Source organism: Equus caballus, chromosome 22 (assembly GCF_041296265.1).
Source record: "Equus caballus isolate H_3958 breed thoroughbred chromosome 22, TB-T2T, whole genome shotgun sequence".
NCBI classification, from domain to species: Eukaryota; Metazoa; Chordata; class Mammalia; order Perissodactyla; family Equidae; genus Equus; species Equus caballus.
In genome coordinates, this window is record NC_091705.1 from 18,298,480 (window position 1) to 18,321,530 (window position 23,051).

At 43.7% G+C, this 23,051-nt stretch overlaps 1 protein-coding gene across 13 annotated transcripts in view; it reads right to left on the reverse strand.

The window, feature by feature from the left end:
- Positions 1-15,953, reverse strand: part of SHLD1 (shieldin complex subunit 1) — an 85,865-nt gene extending 69,912 nt beyond the window's left edge. For 7 of the 13 annotated variants that reach the window (XR_011430881.1, XR_011430880.1, XR_002802803.2 and 4 more), the window contains exons 1-2: positions 15,856-15,953; positions 7,339-7,520 (exon numbers count right to left, since the gene is read on the reverse strand). Coding sequence is in view for 8 of the 13 variants with exons in the window: in XM_023626147.2 (XP_023481915.1) it covers positions 7,339-7,516 (178 nt within the window). In the remaining 5 variants the exon portion in view is untranslated. Of the gene's footprint in view, positions 1-7,038; positions 7,245-7,338; positions 7,521-7,763; positions 7,881-15,548; positions 15,649-15,710; positions 15,807-15,855 lie in introns of those variants that run through there. The other 6 variants (XR_011430882.1, XR_002802804.2, XM_070247444.1 and 3 more) reach the window with 5 other exon arrangements.
- Between the last annotated feature and the right edge of the window lie 7,098 nt (positions 15,954-23,051).

Sequence of the window (23,051 nt, forward strand, 5' to 3'; positions counted from 1 at the left end):
CTAGGCACTAATATCCTCCTCCAGGGCATGAACAGTGATAAGGCTGTTGCACATATAAGATAAGGGAGAGAAGTGTCCACTAGGTTTAGCCCCTGGGGACACTCACTCGCATCTGAACCAGGACAGGCTTAGTCAAGTGAGTAATGGGGGCAGAGGTCATGTGCCCGAGAATGAGGCACAACAAGTCCTTCAAAAAGCCTGGCTGGGCAGAGCAGGTCAGTGATAGGCTCCGAGCCAGAGGCAGCTGCAAAGTGAAATGGGGAATCCTTTACAAAAGTTAGGCTTAAGCCTGGGTCCATGTCCTTGTAACCTGGCTTTTGCAGTAGTCCCTGCCTAAAACAGACTGCCAAGAGACAATCTTGCCTGCCACTCTTCCAGGATTAGAACTGTGATGCTGACTGCAACCTTGAAGCTGGGACCTTGCCACCCACTGATAAGCCAGCTGCACACTGCCTGCCCCAGCCTGGATTTCTGAGCACTCTCTCTGCATTACCTGTTGCAGGGCAGGGGTATCATCCATTGGTTATTCCATGCCACCACTTGGCGCCCCCTTCCCCTGCCAATTATGTGTCTGGATTTTGACTGGAGGTTTTAACACTGGGGTCATTTGACTGAATCCTAATGGTTAGGTCGTGGCTCCTATTTCACCCAGCAGCTGGGGAAGCCAGGTCCTAGGTTCACGCTTAGACCTCCATTCCACTGTAAGCAACCTGCCATACTCTGCCAGTTCTTGAAATAGTCAACTGTATTTTGAGCCAAGCACAAGCTACATGAGTGCAGCCAACAGTGAGTGAGTACGAGGGTGGGTACAGTCTAATGCCGAGTTACCCTGGATGACTATCCAACTGGAAACCTTTGATTGTAATTCACCAATCCCTCGGAGATCAATTCCTAACAACACCCAAGCAAACAAGCAAACCAAGAACGCAAGTTGCCTTGGGAACTGGATGTGTTAAGGAACTGAGATAGAACGGTAGCCATCAGAACACCAACAGAGATCAATGTAACGGCAGACTGTGTCTCTGAGCAAACAACAGATCCAGAGTTATCAGAACTAGATTAAAATGCAGGGGAAGTCTGCTGCAGGGCTGTGGGGAGAGACCCCATAACGACAGCCAACTACAAACGTGCAGCGAATGGAAGGAAGCGACATAACTCATAAGTAGAAAATGAAAAACTCGAGCTCCTGGACAGCTTTGAGAACTCCGAGGTGGAAGATGGTCAGACCAGAGCAAATCAGGCTGGGCAGATGGGGCAGGGACTTCCCTCAGAGCGTAGGGTGGGCCACGTCAAGTTGGATGCTCAGTAATGGTCAGACTGCCAGTGACAACCTTTCGTAAATTTACTTTGTAGAAAATCTCTTTCCCACAAAAGGCAGCTCTGGAAGGTTTAGAAGAAAAGAAATAGCCTTCCGTGCTGTGTAAATCCCTCCTAATGATATCAGAACGAAGTTCCCTTTGTGGTGGATACACCTGAGCGATTTACTTGCGCTTACATAAACTATCAGATACAGGGCTATTAAAAAAACAGGAGGGCTGTCCTCCACTTGATCCCAGTGTAATCCTTGCTCCCATCATGGCTGGAGGTTATCATTTCACTTAGTTCTTGGGAAGTTCTGGGGGATCTGATTCATGTTTTGTGTGTGTGTATGTGAGGAAGACTGGCCCTGAGCTAACATCTGCTGCCAATCTTCCTCTTTTTGCTTGAGGAATATTATTGCTGAGCTAACATCTGTGCCAATCTTCCTCTATTTTGTATATGGGATGCTGCCACAGCATGGCTTGATGAATGGTATATAGGTCTGTGCCCAGGATCCGGGCCTGTGAACCCTGGGCCTCTGAAGCAGAGAGCACAAACTTAACCACTATGCCACCAGGCTGGACCCTGGTTCATTTTTAAAATAGTCATAATGAGTATTACGAGTAATAAATGCCACAACATACAAAAGTACCATAGAATGACAGAGTGTCCAGCAAAATAAATGTTTTTAAATATTTAAGCCTGAATAAAATAGTATCAAAAACTTAATATATATCCTTCCTAAAATTACACCCTCCCAAACTGAGTTGTTTGCTCTATCAAGCTAACAAACTTGCTGAAATTTATTTCCAGCAGTTGCTTGTCTCACCGGTATCATCCACTTGGCTATTTTCCAGGTAAGGAAAAGTAATTTTTTTCCAATAAAAATATGATTTAAAACACTGCCTTTGGATTCAGCCCTGCTCTGCCATTTATTAAGTGACACTGGGTAAGTTTCCTAACTTCTCCAAGCCTCCATTTTCTCACTGATAAAAGAGGGCTGATTCCCACTTCTCAGGTTTTGGTAAGAATTAAAAGTGGCAATGTTTGTAAAAGTGGAAACACTTATCATGGAGCCCAACACCACCAAACCTGACAGGCAGCCAGCCCTCCATAAATAGGAGTGATCATTACTAATGTATTCTAAGACATTCCCGCATCTAGCTATGCGGAGAAAAATGGCCACACACCAAACCCTCTTTGGGGTAGCATGTGCAAATCAATGTGAGTGTTTTAAACACGTGTTGCGGAGGACAATCAGACATGGCCAGAGAGAAGAAATGGGAGAGGAGGCTGGACACTGAGGAATGGCTCCATCTGGAAAGGCCAAGTGGGGGCCGGGGTGGAGAGGAGAGTGTCAGGATGTGTCGGGGTGGGTAACAGAGACAGGATGCCTTTGAGGGACATCACGGAGGCACCTCCCCCAAATCTCTCTTCTACCTGCTCTTGATTCCTGAAATTAAACCACTCTTTTAGGTTAAGGCTACATATTCTTTTTTTAAAGATTTTTTTTTTTTTTTTCCTTTTCCTCCCCAAAGCCCCCCGGTACATAGTTATATATTCTTCGTTGTGGGTCCTTCTAGTTGTGGCATGTGAGACGCTGCCTCAGCGTGGTTTGATGAGCAGTGCCATGTCTGTGCCCAGGATTCGAACCAACAAAACACTGGTCCGCCTGCAGCGGAGCGCGCGAACTTAACCACTCGGCCACGGGGCCAGCCGCAAGGCTACGTATTCTTAAACGAAGACCTTCCTGGAAAAGTTAACATTTGAAGCTACAATCAGTCATTTATATTTTAGTCTGAGTAAGTTTCAAATTGTTTCTGGAGGGATCTTGATGCGTGACACATGAAGGACCTGGGCACCCAGGGATAGGGCACAGGCCCAAGCAGAGAGAAGAAAAGAAAGTGAGAAGAACTTGGGCTCCGAAGGACACAGGAGTGACTCACCTGTGTGTGGGGCGCACATTACACACCTCTTGTGTTCTATTTTGACAGAAATGACCCAGAGTTTATGCCACTGAACAGCAGTTTACAACTGACTCTGCACACGTTCAATGGCTGACAGTTCCGCCATGTCTCTATCAGTTACACATGGTGACAGAGGAGGCAGAGGAAATCTGCCAGTCTCCTCTTCCAACACTGATCATGCTATGGGGCTAAATTTAGGCTTCTACTCCTTAAACAGGGAACTTTCCAGTTATCCATAAGCAGCCTTAAGCTGTGTGTGTGCATGGGGAAGGAGGAGGAAAATGGAGATGTTCTATGTTGCTATCAATTTCAGCCCTAAATCCATACAGGCATGTCTCTTAATGACATAATAAAAGAAGTTAACATTCACTCATTCATTCGTCATACAAGTATTTATTGAGTACCTGCTCTCCTGGAATTTATATTCCAGTGGGGGAAGACAAATAAATAAATCAAATACACAGAGTGCCTGATGCAGCAGTGCTGTGGAGAAGAATAACTCTGGGAAGGATACGAGGCAGTGTTAGCAGGAGCTGGCTCTTAGACAAAGGAGGCAAGGCGAACCTTTAAGGGTGAGGATCTAGGGTAGAGGCCCACGCCTGGTGTGGGAAAGGCCCAGTCCAGTGGGGGCAGGGAGAACGGTAGGAGATGAGGTCAGAGAGACAGCAGGCCCAGAGCCCAGAGGGCATGGGTGCCAGGTAAGGACTTTGGCTTTTGCTCTGAGTCAGATGAGAAGTCATAGGAGTTTTGCACGAAGAACATGATCTGGTTTATATTTTAAAAGAATCCTTCTCGTGGCTGTGGTGAGAAGGGATTGTAGGAGGATAAGGGCTGATGTTGAAAAAACTAGTTAGGACACTGTAACAATAATCCAGAAGACAGATGATAGTGGGTTAGCCCAGGGTGGTGGCAGTGGAGATGGCAGAAACTGTTTAGGTTCTAGACTTATTCTGAAGGTAGAGTTGACAGGATTTGCTGATGGACTGGATGTGGGGTTTAAGAGAAAGAGAGAAGTTGAGGATAACACCTAGGTTTTTGCTGAAGTGAACAGAAGGATGGAAACATTTTTTGAGACGAGAAAGCCTCAAAGAACAGGTATATGTGTGTTTATGAAGGGGAGGGACTGGGGAGGGGTAGAAGAATTAGGACTTTGGTTTAGGATATATGAAATTTAAGAAGTCCAATAGAAATGTAAGTGATGGCGTCAAGTACACAGATGCTCTAAATGTCAAGCTAGAGAGCCAAGCTGGAGAGAGAAATTTGGGACTGAACGGGATACTGAGGGCATTTAAGGCTCCAACACTGGATGTGATCACTTAGGAAGCGAGTGATAACAGAGAAGAGATGTGATGACTCAGCCCTGGGGCTCTCCAACATTAAAAAGCTAGAGAGGCCAGAAGGAACCAGCAAAGGAGACTGAGAACAAATAGACAGTAAAGTGAGAAGAGAACCAAGAGAGGCTATTTCCCAGAAAGCCCAGTGAAGAAAAAATTCAGGGAGAAATTCAACTGTGTAAATGCTGCCGATGGACCAAGAAGGATAAGGCTTAAGATGTGACCACTGGATTTAACAATGTGGAGGTGATCAGTGATCTTGACAACAGCTATTTCCATGGAGTGATGGAGATAGAAGCCAGGTTGGAGGGTTTGGGGTCCAGGGTGGGCATTTTTTCAAGATGGGAGATATTACAGTGTGTTTGTACAATCATGAGAATGGCCAATAGAGGCGGAATCAATGATGCAGGAGATTGCCAGAGTGATGACCTCGAGTAGGGGAGAGCAGACGGGATGTGGCGCGGGAGTGAAGGAACCAGGAGGGAAGGAAGCTGATGGATGTGGAGTGTGAGTGTGTCATCATTCTCTTCTGATTGTTTTTGTTTTCTTGATGGAAGAGGAGACAAGATTATCAGCTGAGACAGAGGTTGCCAAGGAGGTAATGGAGCTTTGCAAAGAGAGAAGATACAACACAGTCATCCAGGAGGGAGGCAGAGTGAAGGCACTAGGAAAATGCTGTGCGATGGATGGGCAGCACGAAGGGTTCACTAGAGGGGGGAGCTCGTGAATTTAAAGGCAGCCTGGTCAGTGCGTTGGTGTGTTGAGTGGCCCAGGTGGACCGACCCATGAAGAGGTGGATTTCCAAGAGCCAACCATGTGCGAGGCACCGTGCCTCAGACACATTCATCCTCGTTATCACTCCCCCACAACAAGGTGGGTGTTACTATCTCCATTCTACAAATGAGAAAACCAACGCAGAGAGGCGAAGTGACTCGCCCAAGGTCAAACCACTAAAAGAAGCAGAATCAGAATTCAAACCACAGTCTGGCCCAGCAGCAACACTGCCAACACCATGCAAAATGGTTGTCTTAGCATTTGAGTGCTCCTTCTCATGTTGAGATATTTATAAGGCTTTCCAAAAGAACTTTTTTTGCATGAAATCTCTAGATTTTTAACAAATACTCCAACATAAATATTTCAACTTGCTTCTTGTTTTTACAACTGTCAACTCAATTCAAATTAATGACAGTTGCTGTCCTATGGACTATTCACCCAATAGGCAAGAAAAAATAAAAACTGAGTCCACACTGAATTCTCTGGAAGAACAGAACCATCGCCCTGAAGTATTTCAACAGGCTGACACTTCTAAAGTCCTGTTCACCCATTCGCTTGTTCCAGCAAATGCTGCGATAACCAGAGACAAGGACCCAAATCAGTCTGAGGGGTGGAAAGTAATGCAGAGGCAGCAGGACAGGAGGGGGAAGAGGGAAGGTTAAACAAACTAAGATTTTGAGTCTAGAAAGGAAAAGGATAAAGAAGGATCTAATTCTTGGTCAGGAACTAAATTAAACAGGAGGTTGACTGATCTGATTACTCTGTGTCCTGAAAATGAGAACAGAATCATAAGGGCATTTAGAAGTATTTTGTTTCATAGAATTCCCAAAGACAATGACTGGGACACATCCTACTTACTGCCAACACTGCATTCATCATCATTAAGGCCTACATTTCTTAGTACTTGAGTTCTCTAAAAATACATATTTGGGGGCCGGCCCAGTGATGCAGCAGTTAAGTTCGCACATTCCGCTTCTCGCTGGCCCAGGGTTCACCAGTTCGGATCCCAGGTGCAGACATGGCACCACTTGGCAAAAGCCATGCTGTAGTAGGCGTCCCACATATAAAGTAGAGGAAGATGGGCATGGATGATAGCTCAGGGCTAATCTTCCTCAAAAAAAATAATTAATTTAAAAAATACATATTTGGATTTTTTAATATTAGTAATAAAAACAACACAAATACAACAACACAAATAATACGCACAAAAATAACTGGCTGAGCGCCCATGTTTGGCAAACACCACAACAGGTACTTTACATTGTTCCCTGAGTTAACTCTAACTCCATGAGGCAAGCATTCCGATCATCACTTTGTAGACGATTCTGGAGCTCAGAGAGGTTAAGAGACAAGCCCCGAGTCACACAACCAGTAAGTGGGAGAGCTGTGAGTCAGGTCCGTGGACCTCTAGGTCTGGACTGGACAATGACAGGGAATAGGTGGGCTTTAGAACCAGAGACGGTCACTAACCATGTCAAGGAGTTATCATTAAGCTCAAATAATAGACTGTTTGGCAACTCAGTCAGGGAAACTTGTAGAAAAGCTGCTACCTGAATGCAGAGTGTACCTCACAAGAGGAATACTAAAGTCCCTATTACTATTACCTGTAACACATAACAGGCCCACATGGTTATTTTCCCAAGTTTTAAAAACACAAAACATACCAATTCCACTCTCTCCCTGCTGAACCAATCGTTTCCCTGTCTCTGAATGCATTTGGATGGAGATCAGAAAGGGACTCAGACAAAAAAGGCCTCCAGGAAACAGCTCCTTGTTGTGGTCACACCAGCGAAGCTGTCCTTTGATGTCTCTCCCCACACTGTAAATAAGACGTTTGTCTACCCGAGACAATGAATCACTCCTTAGAGGTCTGCCATTAGAAGAAAGAGAAACAAACTATCACATACCTGTCTATGTTAGGGGATTTTTTTTAATATTAGTTAGTTTTAAACTTGGCTTCTTACCTGGATCCACATCAGAAGAGCAAGGAGTAGAAAGGGCTTCCACAGAACTAAAAGCCTCGCTGTTGGGCTCTTGGCCAGGTCTCTGCAGCACGTAATCTCTTAAGTCGCAAGCTGACGGCAGGTCCAAAGCACTGCTCTCCTCTGACAGGCTGCCTGGAGTGGCTTCCCCGGCCGCCATAGTCCTGCCACAGGAAAAAAAAAAAAAACAATTCAATACAAGAGGCTCTGCCTAAGAGGAGCCTCCATCAGAGTCACCACTTGAAAGACTGAAGTCCCAGCATCTTAAGGACCAAACAGTAGAAACAATCATTTCCCTTCCCCTGTTATTGTCGGTCTTCCTTGTCCTTCCTTCAGAACTAGTATTTGTTTACTGTGTTTCTTTATCATGAGAAACAAATACTCTCAGCACAGAAAGAAACCATTACTGATTTCAGCTGGGAAAAAAGCTCCACATCGGCGGGGCGGGGGAGGGGAGCCAGCCCAGCGGCGCAGCGGGTAAGTTCACACGTTCTGCTTTGGCGGCCCAGAGTTCGCCAGTTTGGATCCTGGGTGTGGACCTATGCACTGCTTGTCAAGCCACATATAAAGCAGAGGAAGATGGGCACAGATGTTAGCTCAGGGCCAGTCTTCCTCAAAAAAAAGCTACATGTCTGACACGAGAAAGGTTCAATCATAGAACTCCCACTCGATGAAAAATGCAGCATTAGAATTCCAGGGCTACAAGAATATTCAATGAGAAAGGAATCTATTCATGACAATATTAAATAGAAAAATATTTTAAAATCATAAGTCGAGTTTGATCCACATTTCATAAAATAAAACATGTGTGGGATGTGTGTGTACGTGAAATAGATGGATCTATAGCTAGAAAAAACCAGTCTGGAAGGCTAGATCCCAAAATCAATTTCAGGGGTTATGTGGGTAGTGAGATGACAGGTGATTTGCATTGTCCTCCTTGCATACTCAAACACGCACTCAGTCAGTTATGTAACATGCCAGGCCCCATGCCAGGCGCTGGGGATACAAAGGTGAACATGAGAGACCCTTCCCCGACATTGCTCACCGTTTGGGGTGATCCAAACACAGAGACCTATCCTGTTAACACAATGACAAGGCAGCAAGGAGCCCAGACAGGGGCAGTGGGCTTTCTGGAGGAGGTTATCCCCAAGCACGGGGCAGGCCAGGCCATGGCCCAGGGCCAGCATGAAGACCAGAAGAACCAGTTTGGGCAACCACAAGTGGCATGGGGTGTCAGGAGTTTGAAGTGAGAGCCAAGGAACTGTCACACACTGGGTAAGTGGGGAGGGACAAACCCTGGAGTCTTGGCTGGATGGCCGTGGGGCCCTCTCCTCTTCCGGCGCAAGCTCTGGGAAGGACAGCAGGGCCTGGCTGCTATCAGCAACTTGATACACAAACTCTCTAGCTGAGCTCTGGAGACTGCGACGTGGCTTACTGGGTTCAGGGTTTGGACATTTCCTGTTAAAAAGCAGGGGCGTTCCTCACCCCTCCTGGGTCTATGTCTACCTGTGGGGCCTAAGTTCTCTACCAGAGGGCTCTCTGCAATGCACCCAGCCCTGCCCACCTCTCTACAAAATAACTGTGGACCTGGGGAGACCCTGGACCCTCTGCTACTCTCTGCTTCATAAGGTGTTGTCATCAATAAATCTTATTATAGCCAACGCCACATGTCATGTGTGCCATGGGCCACCACACACCATGCAGAGGAGTTACATGGTCAGATCTTCAGATTTGGCAGCTGGATAGCATGTAGGTTTGTAGGGCCTGAGCCTGGTGGCAGGCAATCTCAGAAGCAACAGGAATTCATTCACTGCAGTGGTCCAGGTGAGAGAGGAAGAGCTTGTGAATGAGGGCATGGCACTATGGGTCAAAAGTAGGGGGCAGATTAAGAACATACTTAGGAGGGAAATGAGAGTAGAACTTAAGTGAATAGACAAAGGGGTTAAAGAGGAACTGAGAGTCGAGGAGCGGCAGCTTCAGCGGTTGGTTGTATTACTAACTGTTAGAAAAGACAGAAGAAGGAATAGGTTTGGAAGGAGGCAGTATTTCAAATTATGGCATACTTCTAGCTGTTAAAATGACAATCAGAACTTGAAAGATCTCAAAGACGTATGTTTGAATGAAAGAGGGAATTTCAGAATAAAATGATCAGTATAATAATAAGAGTAATTAACATTTATTGAGTGCTTGTTGGACGCCAGGCCTTGTGCTAAGAGCTTCATCTGCAACAGCCCTAGGAGGCAGGGAATCCTACTATTACCCTCATTTACAGTCAGACAGTCAGCCTCAGACACAGAGACGTAGCGTAACTTGCCCAAGGAAAGCCATCTAGAAAGTACCAAGCTGGGACGAACCCAGCTCCAAGACTTCCCAGCCTCCCGCATCTGCACAGCCTCCATGCTGCCGCCCAAACTACCTGATCAGGCAAAGACAGGAAGTGTATAAAAACAAATCAACAGAGAGGCCTGGTGAGATCCTTCTTGTTTGAGGACACCCAGTCACACGCTCTTGCGGCCATTTGCTCAGAGTCAGCCAAGATGTCAGATGATTGCTTCTGAAAGGAGTGGAGTGATCAAGGTTCCCAAAGAAGCAAGAACATCCTGTCTTTTCACACATGCTATATTAGACAACCAAGCCTGGGGTTTCAGCAACCACCTCCGCCACAGGCATCTGCTGTTCCTCCTCCCATCCTGTTACCACACACTGCTCGGAGGCTTCTGGAAGGGAACACACAGGTCAGCGAATGACATTGGCATATCCTGCCTGCCTGGAAAGGTGCCTTGAAATCAACCATCAATCAAGGGTGTCCTTAGTGATCCAAAATGAAAGGAATCCTTTTTGAAAACAAATAGCACATTGATCTGCTATCTGTCCCTTCTTTTAGGATCACTATTAAGTGACAAATCCATTCCAAACCAGGCATTCGACCTAAAAGGGAAAAAATGCCTACTGAAAGGCAGATTCCTTTATATTATAAAATAAGTATCTGTGCGTGTGAAACACATTATTTGGGATCCAGCAAGTGTGTACAGGAGAAAGCGAGTACTAGGGACAGATGAGACCCTTCTCATGGTCTGAAACCACCTTGGCTGGCAAGTGGAATGCAAACGTTATCCCTTGCCCCAAAACTTTTGATATGTGGTTCAACTTCCTTCTCCAGAACTGGTTTAATGACACAATCTAAAGATTGTTTTCCAAAACCGGAGAGTACAGGATGCCCTGGGGTTGCAGGCACAAGTCTCTAAGTACATAGACACCTGCGTACCAAGAGAAGCAGCCATTCCTCTACCCCACAGTCTTACAGACCTACACATACAAGCACTCAGGGTCCATGTCAAAGAAGTAGTTTAACTTCATTTACTTTTTTTCAATTAAATCTCTTTCCTTCCAATATTTTACATGAAAAATTTCAAACATAAAGAAAAGTGGAGGGCCGGCCCCGTGGCTGAGTGGCTAAAGTTCTCCACTTCAGCTGCCCGAGTTCAGAGGTTTGGATCCTGGGCATGGACCTGCTCCACTCATCAGCCATGCTGTGGAGGCATCCCACATACAAAAAGTAGAGGGAGACGCACAGATGTTAACTCAGGATGAATCTTCCTCACCAAAAAAAATGAAAAGAAAAGAAAAGTGGAAAGAATTATATAATAAACATCCATATAGCTACTGCCTAGATTTCATAATTAACATTTTACTATGATTTTATCAGATAACCATCTATCCAACTCTCTACCCATCTATCAATTTATCTTATTTTTATACATATTTCCATTTAAATTTTAATGTAATGAAACCTCCTGAGCTGGGGTGTGATAAGATCAGTTTGCCTTTTCAAACACTCACTCTGTTAGGCAAATGAAGCATGAGGCAGAGGAGGTTAACCACGAAGCAGGGAACACAGCCAGGAAGCTCGACAGAAATGTCTGGAGAGGTGCAGGGTCTCTGGAGTTGGAGAGACCCAGGTTTGAACCCCTGCTATCACTTTTTAGTTGTGTCACCTTGGGCAAGTCACTTAACCTCAGTTTCCTCATCTATAAAAATGGCTTGATAACAGTACTTACCTCACAGGGTTGTCATAGGAATTATATGAAATTAATGCAAATAAAATACTTACTCCAGGATCCATGCTCGATAATGTCAAGCTCCAATAAGTAAAATAGTAAGAAATAAAAAACACATTACAGGCTCCTATCTTCCCAGCCTACCTCCAGTACATGTGCCTCTCTATTTCCCATCTGGTAGCCATCTTGCTTCGTTCATCCCTACCTAGTTCACAATCTTGTTAATACCCTTCCCTGCCCATTCTGTCTTTTTATCACACCCCTTTGGCAAAACCCCAGCCTGGATGAACTCAACTATCTATCTACTCTCCATGTGCTGGACATGAGAGTCACATAACAGAGCAAACTGTTTCACTCTAAATGAATGAGCACCAGCCTAGAATGGGCTATCTGACCAAATGAATCCTGAGATGTCTATATCATAACTCCCTCTCCCCCTCCCCTTGACTCTTTCATGTTTTATCCACTCTTCTTCAACTCAGACCCACCCCATCACTCACACACCTTCCTCTTTCCAACACATCATCTCACTTGCTAATGGACAAAGGAAACAGAATCCAGCAGAGAGAAACAACTTCAACTCCCCTATCAAACATAGCAAAGGCTCCCACATCTGCACACTGGTTCACCTCTCTTCACCTCTCCTTACAACAGAGGAGTTGTCGCTCCTGCGGCAAAGGCCAAACCCTCCACCTGGGCTTTAGATCCCACTCTCTGGACCTTTCTGGAAGCCTTCAGCTTCTCTCGCTTCTGCTCCACCAGACCTTCACTTAGGCTTTTCAATATGCCCAAATTGCTCCCACTTTTCAACAAAACTTGGTGTGTAAGAGAATGTCTTTGTTCTCTGTAAACGCTACTCAAATATTTAGTGGTAGGGGGATATGATGTCTGCAACATACTAAAAATGTGTGTGTATATATATATGTGTATACACACACATTATACATAAAACATATACACACATGAGAGAATGTTAAAGTAAATGTATGAGGCAAGTGTAGACAATTGGTGAATATGGAAAATGTTATTTGGGAGTTTCTTGTACTAGTCTCGTAATTTTTTGAAGGTATAAAATTACATCAATATAAAATTTCTCAATAAAGAAAAAAAAAAGCAAAAGGAAAACCTTTAACACCTTCCCTCCTCACGGCCAGTCTCCAATTCCCTCTGCAAACATTTCCTCAGCTCCACCAGCTCCATCACCCTACCATAGAACTTCTAAAAACTCCTTCTTCTGACATTCTTTCTTTGCTTTTCGGGAAGTCACTCTCCTGCTTGTCCTCCCATCTTTTTGCCTTTGTTCCTTCCTGCCTGCTCTGCTGCTCACCCTCCATCTCCAAATGGACTTCCTCAAGGCTCTCTCCTCTTCTTTCCTCCTCTGCGACATCAATTATTGCCCAGAAATTTCTGTCTAGCCCAAATCTCCCAACATCAGGTCCCCTTGCTTTCCATGCTTCAGGCATAGTGGTTTTCCTTCAGATTCTCCAAAAAGCCCTGCTGCCTCCCACTGCACTTGTCTTTCCCTCTCTTGGATAACGCTTCTAAAAAAATGGAAGGGGAGGGAACACTTCCCAATTTGCTCTATGAGCCCAGTATTATTCTGACATTAAAACCAGAAAAAGACATCACAAGAAAACTACAGACCAATATTATGAATACAGAAATCCTTGACAAAATACTAGCAAACTGAACCCAGCAACATATAAAAAGGATTATACTTCATGACCAAGTGGAACTTATCCCAGGAATGCAAAGTGGTCTTAACATCAGAAAATCAATCAATGTAATACGCTATATTAGAACAAAGGACAAAAACAACACACACACACAAGCATTTGACAAAGTCAAACATTCATTTATAATCAAAACACTCAACAAACTAGGAATAGAAAGGAACTTCCTCACTTTGATAAAGGGCATTTTTTTAAAAACCTATAGCTAGCATCATATTTGAGGTGAAAGACTGAAGGCTTTCCCCCTAAGATCAGGACAAGATAATGACATCTGCTCTAACCACTTCGATTCAACATCGTGCTGGAGGTTTTAGTCAGCACAATTTAGGCAAGAAAATAAAATAAAAGGCTTCCATATTGGAAAGAGACAAGTAAAACTATTTCTATTAGCAGAAGACATGATTTTTGTATAGAAAATCCTAAGGAATCCACTTAAAAAACCAGTAGAACAATTAAACAAGTTAAACAAGGTTGCAGAATACAAGATCAATAAGTAAAACCATATAGAAATGATTTTACACTAGCAATAAATATTTATGTATATTATATAATAATAAATATATTATACACATTTACAAATAGTATTTATAAATATTGTGTAAATATTTATATACACTAGCAATAAATAATTAAATTGAAATTAGGAACATGATGCCATTTATAATAGCATCAAAAAGAATAAAATGCTTAGGAATACATTTAATAAAAAATGTGTAGGGGGCCAGCCCCATGGCCTAGAGGTTAAGTTCAATGTGCTCTGCTTCTGTGGCCTGGGTTTAGTTCCTGGACATGAACTTACACCACTTGTTGGTGGCTATGCTGTGGCAGCAACCCACATACAAAATAGGGGAAGACTGGCACAGATGTTAGCTCAGGGCGAACTGTCCTCAGCAAAAAAAAAAAAAAAAGTGTAGGGCGTGGACACTGAAAACTACAAAAAAAATGTTGAAAGAAACTGAAGATCTAAAGGAATGGAAACACATCCTATGTTCACAGAATGGAAGACAATTTTTTAAGATGGCAATATTGATCTACAGATCATTGTAATTCTTATCAAAATCTCAATTGGCTTTTCTTTTTTTGCAGATACTCGACTAAACTGTTTCCAAAATTCATATGGAAATGCGAGGGACCCAGAGTAGCCAAAACAATGTTGAAAAAGAACAAAAGATAGAACACTTATACTTTCCAAATTCAAAACTTCCTACAAAGCCACAGTAATCAAGACTCTGTAGTACTGGCAAAAGGATAGACACATAGATCAATGGAATAGAACTGAGAGTCCAGAAGTAAAACCTTACATTTATGATCAATTGATTTTCCACAGGGTGCCAAGACAATTGCACAGAGGAAAGACAGTCTTTTCAACTCTGAGACAACTGGACATCCACATTCAAAAATGTAAAATGGTGCAGGCACACTGGAAAACAGTTTGGCAGTTACCCAAAAGGTTAAACACAGTTACACTTTGACCAGGCAATCCACGCCTAGGCATATATGCTCAAGAGAAATAAAAGTATATGTCCACACAAACTTTACACAAATGCTCATAGCAGCTTTATTCATAATAGACAAAAAATGGAAACAATCCAAATGTCCATCAACTGCTGAATGGATGAATAAAATGTGATATATACATACACGGAATATTTTTCAGCAATAAAGGAATGAAGTTCTAATACATGCTACAACAAGGATAAACTTTGAAAACATTATACTTATTGAAAGAAGCTGGTGCTAAAAAACAAAACAACAGGCCCCAAATGGAGTTGCTTATACCAAACCCCACAACTGAGACCTAACTTAATCACAGTTTGGGCTCTCCCAGAAACAGAATCTTAAACCAATCAATCAACAATCACCTGATTAGCACTAGTTAGGTAACCCGCCTGACAGACCCCTGCTATTCACTAAAGGAAAGTAACCTCGCAATAACCAACCCAATTTTTGGCCTAGTATAACTTCTTTGTTCCTGCTCCTTTCTGCCTATAAAAATCTTTCATTTGTACAGTGCCTCTGAGCTCCTTTCTGTCTACTAGACTGGATGCTACCTGATTCGAAGGGATTTTTGCTAAAATAAACTCCTAAAATTTTTAATATATCTCAGTTTATCTTTTAACACCAGTCAAGAAAGACCACATATTGTATGACTCCATTTATATCAAATGTCCAAATTGACAGATCTATAGTAGATTAGTAGACTAGATAAGTAAACCAGTAATTGCCTAGGACTGGGAAGTCATGGTGAATGGAGAGCGACTGCTAATGGGTACAGGGTTTTTCTTTGGGGTGATGATAACTAGACTATGGAGATGAATGCACAATTCTGGGAATATATGAAAAGCCACTGAGTTTTACATTTTAAATAGATGAATATTATGGTATGTGAATTATATCTCACCAGAGCTGTTTAAATGGAAGAAAAAGATTCGAAGCTCATTCAGACATACTGCCTGCAAATTCCAAGGATTCCCCAAAGCAGAGGCTGCTGAGGCAGCCAAGGCCATATATTGGGGGGGTGGGGGAAGGGAAGGGGGATGAGGGCGGGAAATTGGGAATGTACCAGGGGAAGCCTCCATAACTTCCCAACTGTGAGACAACGATCCGATACGTTGCTGAAATGCCCTCCCTACTTCCAAACCAAAGGCACTCCTGAGTCGACAGAGACAACTGGCCGAGAAAACTCGGCAGCTGCCAATTACACTCACCGCCCCGCGAAAGCAGCGCCCCGGAATCCGGAAGCGGAAGCGCAAGTGCCATATTTGTTATGGGAAAGGCGAGGTATGAAAAGAAGTCATCGGAACCATCTTTGCTGAGGGCAGGCAAGGGCAATGGAAGGTAGTCGCGGCCATGTTGACTGAGGGCATTTGCGCGGCCGTCGAAGCTTTTCGCACATGGCTAGTTTGGGCGATTCCTACAGGAGGCCTGTTGGAAAATGCGCTTGGTGGACACTAACTGAAACAGGAAAAATATTGAAAAAATTTTTTTAAATGTAAATGTCTACATTTAAAAAACCATAGAAAGTAGACAGATATATTAACAGAAAGAATGACAATATTTTACTGTGTTGCGTGCAGGTAGCTGTACACAACTGCCAGAATTGCAGGTCCAAAGAAAAGAGACTGAGGGTTATTGTCCCATCTCTCTGTCTTCTTGAAAGAGTCTCATACACTCACAGCCACCTATGAGGAGGATTGGGAGAGGTCCCTATAAATTAGGAGTTCTGGACTTGAGATGAATATTTTAAATAATACTAGCTGAGGTTTGGCCAACTACATGCCAGATACTGTGAGTTTAAGACACCCTGGGAGATGTAGTGACCTTTTGGAGGCCAATTTAAAGGTACAATTAGAAGTAAAACTAACTTTCTTTCACATTCAGACAAACCTAACACAGCAACTGTAAGTTTCATTTTCTCTTCCAGCATTGTGCATTGCTTATCAAAGTGTATAATTTTGATTTTCACCTTTTTTCATGTCATATATCTCATAAAAACACTCTTTCAAAGTAATTTGATAGATTCTGATTAGAAAAAGTCTAGAATGACATTAAGTTACTTTCCTATTTGTTTCAGAAAATGACAAACTCAAATATAATTGAATAAAATTATCTGGATTATTATGCAACTAATAAAAATGATAAAAGATATAGCAAAAGAAAATACCAGATCGTGCATTGCATTCTCCGTTTTCTTATCTCCTTGGTTCCCTTTCATCCCCATTTCTCAATCTTTCTGTGTATTTCTTGGCAGTGACATTTTTGAAGAGTACGAGTCAGTTATTTTGTAGACTGTCCCTCAGTTTGAGTTTGTCTGTTGCTTCCACCTGGTTCCCAATAAAGTTGAACATTGTTGATCACTCCTTCCTTCTAGAAAGTCATGTTCCTGGGTTTCCCTGATACCATTTCTTTATGATTTTTCTCTTTCCTCTCTCAAATTTCCATCTAAATCTTCTTTCTCTTTGTTGTGGGCCTCTCCCAGGGTTCTGTCTTGAATCTTCTCTTCTCCCTTCTCTGCAGATGACTCCCAAATCTCTAAGCCTCGTCTCCTCCTGAGATTCAAGTCAACATATCCTCCAGCCATCTTGAACTCAATCTTCCACCACCTCCAATCAACCTGCTCCTATCCCAGTGTCTCCTGTCTCAGTGAGTTGGCTCATTTAGTTGCCAAAACCAGAAACTGTTTCTCCTGCTTTGTCAGCGTGTCCCATACCCATCAATAATCAAATCCCCTCGTCTGCTTCTTTCCCTTAAAGATCTATTGACTCTCTCTTAATTCTCTCCATCCTCACTGCAACTTTCTGAGTCCAGCCCACCATTTTCTGCCACCTGGATGACAACAGCTTCCCACAACTCCGTAGCCGGTTTTCTTTTTAATATAAAGATTGATCACACCACTCCCTTGCCCTCGGGTTAAAGCTCAAAGTTCTTAACCAGATTCAGAGGATCCCTACCCCTTACTTCCCATCACTATCCCCCAACCCCCCACCTGTACACTGACTATTTTCTTTTCCTTAAATACTTCATGCTTACTCTCTCCTGCCTCTGAGATTTTTACCCATACAGTTTTCCCTTAGGAACACACTTTTCTCCTCTTTTTTGGTCTCTCTCATCCTTCAAATCTCAGCTTTAGGGAAATCTTCCAGGAAATCTTCTCTGACTTATCAATATGAGTTAGTGAGCCCTCCCAGGAAGGCTCATGATTTGGTCCTTCATTTACCCTGATTACCCTCAGTTCCTTTGCCCTTTCTGTTTCTCTGACTAAACTAAACTGTAAGTGCCTTGAGGGCAAGTACCATGTCTATTTCATACTTGTGGCCCAGAGCCCAGCCAGTGACTCACATGTAAGTGCTCAGAAATCGCTGTTATGTGCATAAATGGATAAATCTTTTCCCAGGTTTCCTCCATTCCCCATTCCACCCTACTCAACCCTTACACCTTCCAAACATCTCAAAAACATGACTCCTTCCTGATCTATTGTCAGTGAAACAGCCTTTGGAACTTTTTGCCATTGTCACTCTTTCCTTGAAAAATAAGTTTGTTTATACGCTAATTCTCATATATTCTCCTGTGGCCTTTCTATGATACTGTTTATCTTTCTGATGAGCTTCCTGGAGCAAATTTCTAAAGTCTGGAGTGACTTCTTTTTGCCATATAGCATGCCTCTGACCATCCTTTCTTACCACTTTCAATTAGTCAGTGTGGAAGAAATGAAAACTAATTGAAGTCATCAAAACAAAATGGTCAATAATTGGGACCTTAAATCTGCAAAGACAGCAAAATAGCAAGTTCATTTCATTCCTAAAGTGAAGTATAAATTATGTTGGATGCCCTGCTGTTTTGCCATTGATTATATAATGGCTGTATAAATTGGGTTATGTCACAATCTTATGAAACTCCTATATTTCATGGTTGATTTTTCCTCCATTAGCTTAGCCAGCTACTTCAGTCAAACCTCTTTCAGTAGAAAGAAGTCACATTAGGAGAAAGATCAAAATAAAATCTCTTTCAAAGGGGGGAGATATTGTTTGCAATTACCTTATCTCTCTATGTAATTCTGAACCTTGATCTAATTACTCATCCATCTGGGGATCTAACTTTAAAAAATAAGAAAGGAAACCTTACAAAAGTTCAAAGGTTAAGTAATTGATGAGTCTTAAGGCATCTTATTGCTTTTCATTAATGCAATAGTCTAAAGCCATAATTAAGCAAAATAAATTGGTAACCAAGGAGAAAATATCAGATAGATTGTAAGTGGTAAGACCATAAGATCCATGAAAGTGGAGGCATTTTATTTGCTAATGAATACATAGCACTTGGACAGTGTATGTTTATAATGAAATAAGCTTGGACCTTAAGATCTAAAATCAGTACTAGCACAATAGTAAAGAGTTTAAAAATATTGCTTGATGGACAGTCTATGACATCAAGGAAAAGTATCCATTTCCTGGCATCTCAAGCCTGTGAGGGCTTAACAAATAACATGCCATTTCATGATGCTAGGGACAGACACATCTGATCTATGGCCCAGAGCCATCCTGGAGTGTCTACATCAGTGATGGAGCAACAAGTGCCCTGAATGTAGAGTCAGGAGGCTGAACTCCAGTCTTAGCTCTCTTACTAACCAATTATCTGTGTGGCTGTAGCCATTTAATCCCTGTGATCCTTAACTTTCCCATCTGTAAAAAAAGGAACAATAAATGCCTACCAGGACTATTTTTTTAAAAACTGCTTTGCTTAGTGCAGTAATTGGTGGACTGGTGGCCAGCAATTCTGAATTCACTTTTCTCCCGCAGTAATGATTTGAACAATGCCAGATATAATGAAAGTATTACATGTGTGGGGACCTGGAATTGGCCACCCCAAGATATGTCTCTTTGGCATCAGGATTATTTGAGGTTGATTGCTTTTGATAAACTGGGACAGGGAAGGAGGCTCTGAGGAATGCAACTTGCCCTTTGTTAGGACACGTTTACATTTGTAAGGTAAATCTCTATCTGTAAAAGGTGCCTCCCTCTCTGTACCAGGAAGAAGAAAGGAGATGACCTTCTCTCCAGAAACTCTTAATCAATACCAAAGGCAAGGACTTAAATCTGCATTTTATTGTGCTAGTCTGGTAACCTCCTGTAACTGACTTCCCTCCCCCTCCCAACTTTGGCATTTCTTTAAGGATTAAGCATCTTTCTTTAGGCTGGGAACCAACTGCAGCGCTCATCTGTGACTCCCCCCCCCCCCCCCCCCCCCCGCCCCAGCCCAAGGCAACACACCTGCTACCCTGCGGCGCTCACTGAGACAGCAGACCTATCTGCCATTTCCATCAAGAGCTGTGCTGACAGAGCAGCCTCATGACTGTTGTAAAAGGGACATTTCAATCAATGACTGTTGTAAAAGGGACATTTCAATCACATGTGAAACACCCCATTTGGGGGCTATATAACCACTCTGTGCACCCCACTTCTTCGGTGCCCTTTCTTCCTTCGGGAAGAAAGGCCCCAGGCCATGGTTCCTCATAAAGCTTTGTTTAATTTTCTCTTGCTATTCTGTCTCATGTGAATTTAATTCGTTCTCCAGCCAGACGAACCCCCATTTGGGGAGAGGAAATGTCCTCCTCCCCTACACATGTCAGCAGAAAACAAATGCAACTTGAAGAGGCTTTAGCTAAGGAAACTGATGAAGCTTCTGAATACTAAAGAAACAATTTGATTCTTACACATTTATTGGAATGTGATGTCTGAAGTCTTAGTAGTTACTGCAGAGCTTAGAAATCAGCAGGTACAATATGGTGATGAAGATTTTTATGTGCTTACATTCTGCCTACCTCCAAGAATTATTAAAGGAAGTGAATGAGTGTTTTACTTGGGGGCTTTGGACAATATATAATATGTTGTATTCCATTTACTATGGATGCATAATAAATTACCCCAAGACTTAGAGACTTAAAACAACAGTTATTGATGAGGATTTTTAGGCTGCTTAATTTTAAAATGGCTTATGATGAGGATTTTTAGGCTGGTTAGTTTTAAAACTACAGATGAGATTCAGGCTCCAAGGAGTGGAATTTGTTTGCCCCTTTGTTGGGAAACATTTACATTTCTAAGGGAAACGTCTATCTGTGAAGATGCCTCCCTCTCTGTGCCAGGAAGAGGGGGGGATGGTCTTATCTCTAGAGGCTCTTGGTCAATGCCAGAGGCAAGAACTTAAGTTGGTTGCTGTCTGGCAATCTCATGTAACTGGTTTAGGGTGGTGGTGTCTGACCTTTCTAACGTTTACTTAATCCGATTTGATTCTTGTCTAAAAGTCATGGGATCACCCAATGACCAGACCCCACCCGCACTGATACCATTTTAACTTTTTTTCATGTTCTTTCCTTTGTCTTGTAAAGAGATGAATCATATACCTATGCCTTATAAAATTAGCCCTAACCCTCAACTCGGGGCAGCAGCAGGAGCTCTGACTGCCCGTGGGTCCTGTCCCCTCGCACCAGCTCTGCCTGCCCATGGGTCCTGTCCCCATGCCAGCGGGGGCAGCAGCAGCGGCTCTGCCTGCCCATGGGCTCTGTCCCCATGCCAGCGGGGGCAGCAGAAGCGGGGGCAGCAGAAGCGGCGGCAGCAGAAGCTCTGACTGCCCATGGGTCCTGTCCCCATGCTATTCCACACTATTTTCTAAATAAAAGAGCACTACTGCCAGATCTTGAGAGTCTAAGAAATCTTTCTTTCGACTCCTCGGCTCACCGATCCCGCATCATTTCTGGTGGCCCGTACGGGGAACTTGCTTCAGGGGATCTTCCGTACGGGGATCTCGCTTCATCGGCTTGTGAGCTCGAGTTCTGGTAAGTGCCCTTTTCTTCCTTATGCCTTTCTCTTTTTCAAGGATGGATCTAGATTCACTGCTCCATCGGGAACTTTCTCGGACAGCTGTATGAATCCACGTTTGCTGCCCATGGCTACTCTATGGGGCAAATTGTGGCATTCAGCTTGAAGAGATTCAGTACCTTAAGCCTCAGGGTGATGGAGAATGAATTAATCCATTCCTTCCTGACTCTATCTCTAATAGACAAATTTTACGTGGGCGCGGGTCGGCCACTTAAGTCATTAGGACGGCCGCCAATCTCCAAGACTCCCGTGGAAGGTTTCTTTTCCTAAGGCTGGATTGGCATCCCTCCCTCTGGCACCTGACCATGCTCTGAACTGCGAGGAAAGTCCCACTCGGGACTCCGGTTCAAGGGAAGTACCACACTCTAACCTTTGGTGGAGTATGGGAACCCCTTCTTGGGAGAATGGCTCCAGGATGCAATTGGGTAGAATGTCCCCCAGACTGGCGGAAAATTCCTCACTGTCTTTCTCTTTCTCACTGTCTTTGTCCTTTTCTCTCCTGGGGACCATACGCCAGGCACCTATTCCTGCCAGGCAGAATAGGGAAGATGTTCAAGGGATGCCCCATCATCCCTTGCTACAGGAACCCCAATGGGGGGATTTTCAAGGTAATGGCCCCTTTTCTTTCTCCTTTTCTCTCGGGAACCATTCACCAGGCCTATGCTGTCAGGCAGAATAGGCACCAGGCACCTGTTACTGCCAGGCATAACAGGGAAGGTATACAAGGGATGCAATGCCGGGGGACGCCCCCATCACCCCTTGCTATAGGAACCCCACAGTAGGAACAATGGGTAGGACGCTGCCCTAGGTTCAGGGGGGATTTTTCATGGTAATGGACCCGTTTCTTTCGTCTCTCTTAAGAGTTACAATGGCCATTTTCGTCTCCATTTGAGCTTTGCAATTGGCAAAGAAATCTTTAAAGAGTAAAAGGCTCCACCCCTGGGAGCCCCAACTTTGGGTTTCTGGGCCTGATCACCCCAGCAACCCTAAGTGGGGGTGCCCTCTCTTGACGGTTGACTCATTGAGTATTTTAGTCACCTACTGAGTCGGCTATGAGGGTAGGAGACCTGTGAGTCATTCTGTGAACTGTCGTGCTAGCATAGTGTGTCCCAGCACGGGAACTGTTGTGTGACTCTTATCTTGATAACCCTCTGGAAGAGGCCAGGAGGGCGAGGTCTGATCTCTTCTTTTCCTTTCTTTGTCTGTCTTGTTCATCACCTCCTTTGTTGTCACCAAGTCGAGGTTAAAGTTCAGGCTGGACCTGAGCAGAACCTTGACCTTCTGTAAAATCAAAACTTAAGACTTTTGCCAGGGACTTAACTCTCAACCTTGGCACTGGGAGTGCCTCCAGCCAGTTCCAGGCCTTTGCCTCCTGCTTCCCTGCCTCAACTGTGCTGGCTCGGAGACAAAGTGCCCAGGCTGAGCGGGACTTGACTAAATCTTATAGCTATGTCAACACCCGCAATCGGCCTCTGCACCCTTTCTCCAGCTGCTGTCAGTCAGACACTGGCTTTACTGCCACAGGGAAGGCCCCT